The sequence below is a fragment of the Lissotriton vulgaris genome, chromosome 6 (assembly GCF_964263255.1).
Source record: "Lissotriton vulgaris chromosome 6, aLisVul1.2, whole genome shotgun sequence".
Taxonomy (NCBI): Eukaryota; Metazoa; Chordata; class Amphibia; order Caudata; family Salamandridae; genus Lissotriton; species Lissotriton vulgaris.
The window spans coordinates 1,776,293,014-1,776,304,767 of NC_141694.1; the positions used below are offsets into that span (position 1 = coordinate 1,776,293,014).

The 11,754-nt window shown below is 41.1% G+C and overlaps 1 protein-coding gene across 1 annotated transcript in view; it reads left to right on the plus strand.

Moving 5' to 3' along the window:
* Positions 1–10,580, plus strand: part of LOC147709465 (protein-tyrosine kinase 2-beta-like) — a 368,771-nt gene extending 358,191 nt beyond the window's left edge. The window contains exons 17-19 of the mRNA XM_086925999.1: positions 2,352–2,398; positions 4,708–4,761; positions 10,474–10,580. Coding sequence (XP_086782125.1) covers positions 2,352–2,398; positions 4,708–4,761; positions 10,474–10,580 — 208 coding nt within the window. The remainder of the gene's footprint in view (positions 1–2,351; positions 2,399–4,707; positions 4,762–10,473) is intronic.
* The last annotated feature ends 1,174 nt before the right edge of the window (positions 10,581–11,754 follow it).

Sequence of the window (11,754 nt, forward strand, 5' to 3'; positions counted from 1 at the left end):
TTACACAGCACTCTTCTCTATCGGCTTCTTAGGGCCTACATTAGGGGTGATTTATGTGCAATAAAATGGGAATTTAAGGTTAGCAAGGGAGTTTTAATGCCAAGTCGACTTGACAATTTAAAAGTACATTCAGTTAGCAATGGCAGACTTAGGGTATGTTTTAAGGTGCTACTTAAGCAAGTACCACAATAAGTGCTGCAGGCCTATTAGTATCATTTAATTTACAGGCTCTGGGTAAATTGCATACCACTCTGCCAATTTGGTATAAGCCAATATTGGGTATAAGCCAATTTAACCATGGTTTGGAGAGAGAACAAGCACTTTAGCACTGGTTAGCAGTTGTAAAGTGCACAGAGTCCTAGGGCCAACAACAGTAAGTGAAGCAAAAATGGAGGAAGTGAGACAAAAGGTTTGTGGATTCAAAACAGAAGAAGTGATGGATTCACTGCAGGGAATTCGGAATTTTTGTAGGTGTCATTTTTGTAGATGTCCATAAAGAAAGCTTCAATAATGACTGTTATTATTATTAGTTACATTTATAAGGCGCCACAGCTACCCAAAAAGGGTTTCCTGGTGCCGGGCAGACCAAGCAAAGTACAACAGCTTAAATGATTACTGGTTAAAAAGCCAAGTTTTTAATGATTTGCGAAATTGGACATACACCGTTTCGTTCTGAATACATGTGGGAAGGGAATTCCGGAGTGAGGGACCAAGGTATGCAAACGATCTGCCACCCATCCGAGATAGTCTGACTCTCGGCACAGAGAATTTCCTTTGAGTAGATGAGCGAAGGCTTCTAGAAGGCACATAGGGACAGACCAGATACTGAGGGACTACACCTATTTTGAGTTTGAAAATGTAGTTCAGGGCTTTGAACATAATTCGGTTCTCAACCCTGACCCAGTGCAGGTCTCACAGGTGGCCGGAGACAGAGGTGACTCTAGGAACCCGCAAAGTAATCTTGCAGCAGAGTTCTGAACCAATTGCAGTCTGCGAGTCACCTCCTTGTTGGACACTAGGTAAAGAACATTACCGTAGTCCAGTCTTGAGGTGATTAGCGCCTGGACTACTGTTCTCTGGGTGGGCTCTGCCAGCATCCAAATGATCTTTTTTAGCCACTTCAGATGGTAAAACATGTGGCGGCCACCTTGACAGCTTGATGTTGCATAGTTAGCGAGTCATTAATGATGACACCCTAATTATGGACTTGACGGGAGGGTTGAGTAGGTGCACTCATCTCACTAGGCCAATGTTGTGGACGCCAGAGATCTTTGTTTTTACCCAATATCAAGATCTCGGTCTTCTCTCTTTTAAGCTTAAGGTAATTAACCTGCATCCATGATGCAAATTTTCCCAAGCCCAGCTGGAGGGGGGAAAACTCAGCTGCATTTTCCATAGAAAGAGAGAAGATAATCTGGGAGTCGTCCACGTAAGAGAACAGGGACAACCCGGCTTCTTCAGCAACATCAGCTAAAGGTCTAACATATAGATTGAATAGTAAAGGGCTAAGGATGGAGCCCTGAGAAACCCATAAGGTGAAGGATGGGTGTCGGAGCTGGCTGTTGGCAAAAAGACGTGGAAAGAACGGTTGGCAAGATATGAACGAGCCAATTTAGAGCTGAACCGCAGATTCCTAATGATCTTAATGTTTTCACTAACACGGTGTGAGTCACGGTGCTGAATGCTGCGCTTAAGTCCAGCAAAATAAGGGCCACCATATCTCCAGCATCCAGGTGAAGACGCACCTGTGAAAACCTACATCCGTGGTGAAGTTAGTTGACCAATCTCATCTGCAGTGGTGATATATAGCTGCAGAATGTTCAGTGGTGGGACATCTTACGGCTGAAAAACCAAAGTCATGTAGAAGGTGTTGTGTGATTTGTGTGTGGTGTGCCTCCTCGCTAGGTAGAGCACATAGTGGTGGAGATATCCAAAGGAACGCTTTCTGGGGGGAGGAATGAGATGCTCAAAGTAAGGGAGGATGGGGGAGCCATGCATCGAAGGATGTTGTGGGCTTCAAGCATGGGATTGACAGCAGCTGCTGAGCAGCATTAGTTGACTTGGTTCCCTGGGTAATAGCATGTATAGTTTCTCAGTACCACAAAGCACACTTTATTTTAAGCTTACAAGTTTAACCATATGTTTAAAAATTATGCAAATATTCGAGTCCGCCCATGTCTCAGCTTTGAATACCCTTGCTGTTTTGTGTTAATCATCTATTGCTTCCATAGCTGTGTCTGCCACATGGTCAGCGTGTGGGTCATTGGCACTAACTCAATAAAAGATGGAAATAGTTCTGGTGCAGGTGCTAGGCTTAGTGATTGACGTTGGATATTCATTATATTCCACAGAGACTCAGAAGAGAGAAGATCAAGGATCATGGGAGGAGACAGCATGGGTAAGTTTTTGTTGAGGCATGTGGTACACAGACATAAAGGCAGATGGGTCCAAAGGCATTTGGCCATTCATCTACACTGCATGCCAGTGGCAGTCATTTCATGGTGGCTTCTTCCATTGCAGAGTTCTCCATCACTCTCATTGCTCATGCAGTTGCTAAAGTTTACTAAAGAATCACTCAAAACACTGGAGAAGGGACACACGTTGTCAGGAACATTGACCAGTCAAACTGGCTTCAGTGTAGTTTTGTAAAGACAGGGAAAAGCAACTCAAGGTTGACTCATGATTTTTTAAAATAAAGTCAAAGCCTCATTTCCAATAACAGTGATAGTTAAAGATTGACTCTAAATGGGATCTAGATCGGTAAATCAGAAAACCATGAAGGTTTATTAAAATGCAATACAGAAGGCAAAAATATGGTAGGTCTCAATAAATGAGTCATGGAGTTTAGAAATATATTGCAGTAAAGGCCCTCAGCATTTACAATGGAAACAGCATGAGAAAAGTCTGAAAAATAGTCCAAAGCGTGCAGCAAATCAATAGAGAAACTGACCCACCCTCAAAAAAGGGCTTGTTTTTTTTGTTGAATTTTATATACATAATACAACACTTGTTATATGGGTTTCCCACATCTGATATGTCAGAGTACAAATAAAGAGGCCAACAGTATATTTTGTACCGGTCCCTCTTTTTTGGCTATAATTTGTGAAGTAGATCTAATAAAGGAAAGAAGAAGGTAGGAATAAGTGTAGGAGAAGGATAGAACAGACATCTAGATATGCCATTCTGACTTGGTAGAGGGAAAGACTCGTCCAAGTATGGCTCTTGCCCTTTAGGCCCTGGATTGCCCAGCAAAGCGCGTTCTGGCCGTTTTTTATGGCAGCTCATACGGTACTAAGGCATTGTCCAGAGCTTCCCATAGGCCCCTGGATGATGTTTTCCAGGGCGAATATTGTAACGCCAGATTGTCCGCTCCTCTGAGGTGGATGACCCAGTTGAGCCAGCCTTTGTACGTAGTCTTGGTGGATTCCTGCCAGTTTGTTAGGACCAGTTTGACTGCCGCTGTCAGGAGTAGGTCCATTAGTTCCCTCTTTCCCTCCGATTGGAGGTCGGTGCAAATAAAAGCAGAGGTGAGCAAGGCATAGTCTATTACAATCTTGCAGTTAAATGCATTATCTATAAACTCAATGACCCTGCCCCAGAAACCCCTGAATATTGGGCATTGGAAGATGAGATGTTCTAGGTCCCCGTTCTCTGTGTTGCAGTTTCAGCAGACTGGGCTGTCTCTGATGCCTAGTGTGTATAGCCGGTCTGTGGTCCAGAATGTTTTATGGAGCAACCAGAGTTTAGTTTGAGCTAAAACTGGGGCGATCTTATTTCGGGTGGCAGAGGACCAAACGTTCTTCCACTCTTGTTCGTCTAGCTGGAGGGGGTGGGGGGGGTGTTTATCCCAGTATTCCTTCGTTTTATTGTTAAGCTTGGACTTTTGTGCCCGAAGTATTTTGTAAAGTTGTTATTAAAAAAAATTACAGCGGAAAGCAATGGAAATCACACAGTCAGCATAAGGTGAGCAAATATATCAACACATTGTCAAACCACTTTACCACTTTATTAAATATTAAATATAAAGTTATTCATCGTTGTAGGCAAATAAAGTTCATTTATGCGAGCTGCTGTAACTTTGAAATACCAATATTTACACCTGTGTCTGAACAGGAGTCATACCTGTTTGGAGGACTCAGAAAATATCCTGTAAAACAGTCCTATCACAGCAGTGCCAGGAGGGACAGAAGAAGCTTAAGAGATTTACTAAACAAACACACATCTGCTTCTTTTCCTAGCCATGCTTTATATGTGGCACATTTTCAGTTTAATTTCAGAAGTCCTTTATTGCCCTCTAAAAACATTTTCCATACCATGTTTTTCCTTCCCAGCTCCAGCCTTTCTGGTGAAAACCAAATACTACCCCTGAACTTGGGGAATGCCCTCCTACAGTTTGTTTTCAAGAATACGTTTTGAGAAAATTGCACCTAAAATCTTTGATTTTCCTGTAAACATAATCCTGAGGTTTTTTAGGAATCTGCAAGATTATTAGCGCTACAAAACTGTAGGCAGATGCCTAGCATCCATAGATTTTGTCATCTTTGAGAGCCTGCCCTTTGGAGGTTCAACATCTTTAACTGTGGATGGGCCCATGTGTAAATGCTGATTTAAAAAACACCTCTGATGCGAGAAGCGCTGTAACTTGAGTTAATAATCAAACGTGATTGTTTTAGCAACATATTAAAGCATTTTGTTTTTCTATTTCAGAATCTGACATATATGCTGAAATTCCAGATGAGACTTCAGCTCCAAAATCTTCAAGTAAGTTATATATATGTTAGGCATGCGTCTCATCACCTGTAATGATGTAAAGTTGGCTGGTTGAGGAATGTTCCATGGAGCACAAAACATTCTTAGGAAAAGTAAAGTACCATACCAGTATGGTGGAGCATTGCCTTAGTGGCATTTTTATGTATAGGTGATAGATTTGAACTTAGATCTTAAATGTAAATGCCTTATGAGAGGATTTGAGGAGTGGCTGAATCTCTTTTCAAAGCCACCTATCACCCTTCTTGATTAATTATTTACCTTTTGGAGTCGGTCTACTTAAGAGTCATCCTACTTTGTGTTATGGGAGAAGATTCATGTCAGAATGTTCGGGTAACCTTACACTTTATGAATTACCCTAGTGTATATTAATTGTTTGTACATTTGTTTCTTGTGGATATCCTAAAAGCCTGACTTTAATCACCTACCCATAAAGCAGCATAGGACAGCCCCATTCAAGCAAGCCGACAAACATTGCATTCGCTTAATTAAACTTGTTTTTGGTTTACGGTCTACCCTCATATAGTAAAAGTCACAGATTATTTATGGGAGAAAGATTTTAAGCTTAACAAGAAACATGTATACGTATTTGAAGACAGTGCTGATTTTAAAGTAGAATTCCAGACCTATGGGTGTCTAGCTTTTTCATTCATTACTCCTGACATCAAGGCATGAAGAAAGAAGTTGAGAAGATGATGGTGGGCGACTTGGGAGAAATCGTTGCTGGCCTACATGGTGGGATTGTGCATGGGGTTCTGCCAATTACAGCAATCCATTTTGTTTTAACTCAACATTCTGTCTCTGAGAGCCCACTGGAGCAGGCGGTGTGTCATTATAGGCCGTAGAGATATAAGCGGGCAGAGCAGTGTGTACTTATACAGTTAGTTCACTATCTCATAGTAATTATTATTGTATGTGTCTCAGTGTAAGGCTAGTGTACTGACTTCTAGGCAGGACAGTGTCAAGAGCTGCAATGAGAGTGATAGGCAATGCCATTTTACAAAGTGTATGCCAGTAGTTGAGGCCTCATCAACAGCTGGGTCGGTGCTATGTCCTTGTCGGTCAAGGACATAGGACATTTTATTCAGTCAATATTCTAGTTTGTGAAATCTGTGTTTTACAATAGGACCTTCTAGGTCAGTAGAACATGGTAATTCCTACATGAAGGATAGATTCTAGGATGTATGATGTAACAACGCGATCATTTAGATCACGGTTCATTACATCACTGTTTTTACAAAGCAAGTCGTTACAACGACTTGCGCTGTAGGGCGCTGGACTTAGGAATAGTATGATTTACTATTCCAACTCCAGCCTACGTACAGTAGGGAAGGTGTTGGAATAGTAAATTACACCATTCCTTAGTCTAGAGCGCCATCCAGTGCAAGTCGTGGTAACGACTTGCGTTGTAAAAACAGCAATCTAAATGTACTGAAGTGTTTTGACCGCTTTGTTGTGGTCGTTTCCCTAGATTTTATGATGAGATATAATGTAGCAAGACCTTGAAAAATAACATATTTACAGAGTGGTTGAGAGTCACATAAAACGGAGCAGGTAGTCAAATTGCAAATAATGTGGTGAAATAATATACCATTTTTGGGACTTGCTTTAATATTTCATCTTCCTTTATGAAATTTCAGCCCACAATAAAATTCAAAAAATAATTATTTTGTGGGTGAACATTGTCACTCCCTGAGCAGTTTCTTCAGGAGTATTCCTGATATCCTAGCACATTTGATTTTCATATAAGCAAAGGTACCTAAGTATCATGAGAATACTGGCAGTAATTTGTTACTTTACTTTTGTTTTGGGTTAGTTCACCACCAGGGATATATTGGATCCAAAAATTGTTTTCCCAGCGGATAACCGTTATCTTTAACTCAAATGAATTTTGGGGAATACTGTTCACATCTTCCCACCAGAGAAAGGGATTTACTTGTGTCCGTGGTTCTAAATCTCAGACAAATTCCAGGGAGGAACTAGATGGGAAAGAGTTGTGTTCACAAACCAGTACATATGTATGTATGCACAAAATCTTAGGTCATGATCACATTATTATTATTATTATTCCGAGTTTTGTATAGCGCCTGGTTACCAATAGGCATCCCCGCGCTTATCAGAAAATAACACAGCTACAAGAATGCAAGGATTAAACAGAGAACAAAAAAGTTTTTAAAAGTTTACGAAACCTGAAGAGACTGGCTTCGGAGCGCAGTTGTAAGGGCAGTGAGTTGTAATGCCCATTTACACCCCTGCTTGTATCCTTGCTCATACAAAGAAAGATAATATATTTTTATAAGTGTAAAAATATCTTTTGTGTTTTTTACACTTATAAAAAAAGGGGTATTTGCACATGTCAGCTAAATGTATGTGTGCCAACATCTTTGTGAATCGGTCCTTATATTTTTGTTAAAAGGAATATCCAGCAAATACTGACTACTTTTTAAAAACAGCTAGTTTTGCAACGTCCTTCAAATGAATGAGGCTTTAAACTAATAACATGCTCAAAGTGAGGGAGACCAGTGACAGAAGTCATAATATTTTTCTTCAAGGAAGGGACCACCATAGATACTTTGACATTGAGAAGAGTATACTTTATGAGCAGTAGAGAGCATACACAACAAAGAATGTGCATATAGTTCATCAGCTATTTCAAATGTTTACTGAGATGCACATGATAGTCAGATGATCCGAAAAACAGATGCAAACCATCAGTACAACAACACTTTGATTTGACAAAATTACAGAATTGCAAAATGGAGAAGGCATTTGTCTAACAAATCGAAAACAGGTTCCATCTCCTGGAAGGCGTGGAAGATCAGTCTGAGCCAGCTGCAGGCTCAGTCAACAATACATGGAAACGGGTCTCTTCAATATATGTGAAGAGCAGCGAAATATGTCTGGGGACCAAGCCAAGGAAGAGGACAAAATGTGGAAGACCAGACACATGGTAAGCTATTAAAGACAGGAGGCCAGCAAAAAACAAACTTATGGAGGCTAAATCTGAGAGGCTGCAGGCGAAGTACAAGCAACAGTACCTAGAACCAAATATAGCAGTCAAAAGAAAGACAAGAGGAGACCAGCAGGTGTACATGAATAACCTTACCAGCCAAGCAAAGGAGGCAGCCAGCAGAGGAGAATGGAGGAGTGGTAAATCTTGTGCAACATACAAACCCCTTTTCATGGACAAGCAAGGGAGACTACTCACAACCGAAAAAGAGCAGGAAGCATGTTGGGGTGGGCACTTTAAAGACTTCTTAAACAAACAAGCACCAACAAGCAAAGCAGACATCCAAGAAGCAGAGACAGAACATGTGTGAACATTGCCCATCACAGACAAAATACATTGTCAGTGCCATCCGCTCTCACAAGAATGGAAATGTTCCCAGCCAAGACCACCTGAATGCAGAAATGTTTCAGGCAGACCCTGAAACATCTGCTGAGAATCACCAATCACTGTTTACATTGAGTGGCAAAGAAAACAATACATCCACGTCATTGATTTTGAGAAAGCGTTTGACAATATCCACCATGACAGCCACAGGCTTAGACGGGTGGCCTATGGCATGCTACAGCAGATAGTTCTCCTCATCAAAAGCTTCTATGATAATTTAACCTGCAGGGTAGGAGATAGTGAGTATAGCTTCGAAGTCAAGACCTGTGTGAGACAGGGATGCGTGGTGTCAGTGTTGCTCTTCAGCCAAGTCACTGACACTGCGCTCCTGAACACAAATTCAGAGGCATCAGATAGATCTTATTCTCTAAACTGGAGGACATTGTCTCTGCGGATGACCTAGAAATGCTCTCGCGCACACAGCAGCATATGCAGAAAAAGATGTCTCGACATCTATTCACAGCAAGTGGGCCTGAAGATCAACACGAAGAAATTAGAAGCCATGACCCTTAATACCCCAAACACTTCACTAATTAAAAAGCTGCAGAGGACGAAGCCATGATTGAAGATTTCACTTACCTAGGCCGTACCATCAGACATGATGGAGGGGCAGGCAGTGATAGCAAGAGCAGACTGAACAAGGCCTGGAATGCCTTCCGGATGCTGAACAATGTGTGGAGATCACCTTAGTATAGAACCAACACCAATCTGAGGCTATACCAAGAGCTGCGTTCTGTCCACACCTATGTATGGATCAGAATGCTGGCAGATGCCGATAAGCGACATCACCAAACTGTCAACCTTACCCACCAGTTAACCAAGGCGAATCTTGTGTATTTTCTGGCCACAAACATCTCCAACCAGCAACAGCTCACCAGGTGTAACCAAGAGAGTATTGGCACCATAGTTATGAGAAGAAAGAGATGGATTGGACCCACCATCAGAAAGGAACAAGACTCCAGCACAAGAACAACCCTCCACCTGACCCCAAAAGGCAAACTGAAGATAGGCAGGCCAAAGAACATCTGGAGGGGTACTGTGGAAACAGAAATGAAGACCTTGAACCACAGCTGGGACACAATACAGAAACTTGCCTTAGACAGACAGGAGTGCAGGTCCTTAAATGCTGCCCTTAATGGCAGTCGGCATAATGTGCAGTACGTAACATGATACAGTAACAAAGTAAATTGTTAAATGAACAGTGAATTTGCAGGTAAGGTTGACTTTATATCATTCACATATAGTAGACATTCATTTATTATTTTTTGCAACCTTTATCTGTTTTACGATATTATATAACAGAAATACGATACAAACAACTGTGCCGGGCATTCTAGGAATACAGGGGGTAGACAGAACCAACCTAGGGACTGGGGGGGTGGGGGTAGTAGACAGGAGTCCCAGGTAGGCATGAACAACAAATGTGCAACCGTGCAAATGCCGGAATCATATCACTGGAGGGCCCTGTCTAAGCATCTAGGTGTCACTGGAACTCTCCCTGTGCGTGTAATGGAGTCTCTGCTCTGGGTGTCCATTCCTGTCAGATGGGGACATTCAAAAGTGAACAAGTATTTTCAATGTTTGCATGTTTTACAGGTTTACCACACTGATGCACATTAGACATTATCATATACTATATATTCACACAGAAGCATTTAGGAGTTCAAGTAGTAGTAGTACATGAGTACTCTTTTACGCACTATTACACCCCTTTGTGAATCAGTCCCAAAACATCTAACTCCCTGTTCTTGAACGTGTAAAGAGGGCACAGTAATTTCTCTTTGTGCTAACTATATATGAGTACTCCCTGAATATTTCCATTGTATTTTATGGTGAATGAACAAGGACCCCCTGAATGGGATACATATCCTGGGTCAGGGTAAAGCAATAATATGCAAAGGTAAAAACCCAGGCAAATTAAAAACAAATTATCTGGCAAGGAGAGATGTTAAAGAAAGAAAACACAGTATAAGGAGAAAGAAACTCAAACAAATTATGATAGCATGAAAAATGTAATTATACTTATAAAAATTGATATGAACATATTCAATGATACAAATTTTTTTAACGTTTTTTTTTAAATTGCATTACCATTTTACTTGTTTTAGGGGCAAATCACAAAAGCATGTAAGAGTACGTAATAGTATTTAGGAATACTACTTTACATAATCCTGAATGTCTTTGTGAATAGGCCCCACAATTTGTTTAATCCCACTTCTCATTCCTGTATAAAAGATTATGCCTAAAGAAATACTGCTCATTCAAAAGTGATGTGCAAGTTGATTTGAAGGTGCCCTTCATTGTTCCATCAGCTCTCCGCTTTGGAATCTGTCGAGAAGATGTGGCACTGGGCCGAATCCTGGGAGAAGGCTTCTTCGGTGAGGTGTATGAAGGAGTGTACAGGAATCAGGTGTGTTGAAACATTGCAGATCTTCCAGGTTGTTATGTAGCTCTTAGAGCAATGGAGCAGTAGTGCTGGTGGAGGTTAAGGCAGCCAGGCAATTTGGTTCTTGCCATAGTTGTAAATTTTCAGTATTCTGGTCTGCCAGAGTTCCTGCATAGGCTTCGTAGGAAAATTGTATTCTGGAAGTGAAAAACAACCAGGATAACAAGCCTTTTCTGTAGAATTTATGCAAAAATTGGTTTATGTTCCCCTGCCCAATTCAAATGAGCTGCTCCCTTGATTCAGATGTAGATTTTATAAATAAGCATTTCAATGCATGCATGCCATCAATGCATTATATGTAAGTTAGCTATGAATTAAGTTTAGTGCCAAGCTGTGGAATCTTTAAGGACTGGATGACTTTCCAAATTACATTGGCCAGATGTACAAAATTAGGAATCACTATAAGGGAATCGCAAATAGGAAATGTCATTGCATTCCCACTTATGGGCAAAATAGGAAATGGTTTGCATTTCCTAAGTTGCGATTTCCTGATAGTAATTCACAGTTTATGAAATACAAAGCCAAGGGTGCCTTAGGGCTTAAGATTCCCTCGAGGCATCCCGAATTTCCAAGTGCATATGTAAGTGCACATATGTCCTTGGGCTTCAAGTCACATCAAAATAAATATTTAATATTTAAATTTGCACATAGTTACAATTGACTTGCAGTCGATGGTAATTGCATTTCCTAAATGCCTAATTGGAAGTTAGGAATTGCTTTGTACTGGTGCTTTGGGAATCGCAAATAGGTAATCCCTATTTTCGATTCCTAAATTGCAGGCGCAATTTGCGATTTCCACCTGGTAAAATCGCAAATTGCGACCTCGGTTTGGCCTTTTGTACATAGGAAAAGGCCATTTAGCATTTTCTAACAAGCTGAAATGGCAATTCGGCCTTTTAAGAAATGCTAAATGGCTTTGTACATCTGGTGTAAACACAAGCCAGTTTTAATGAGCACTACCTAACTGCACTTCCCGTCTATCACTCACCCAGTCTTAAAGGGTAACACTTATTGTTGTGATCACTGTCAGTCACATTTGTGTTTGTCCTTGTTCTTTTTGTGTTTTGTGTTTCCCCCTCCCTATGCTCTGCCCCCTACGTGGCCACACGGGGGTGTTTTGTAAGCAGACCCGATGATGAAGCATGTC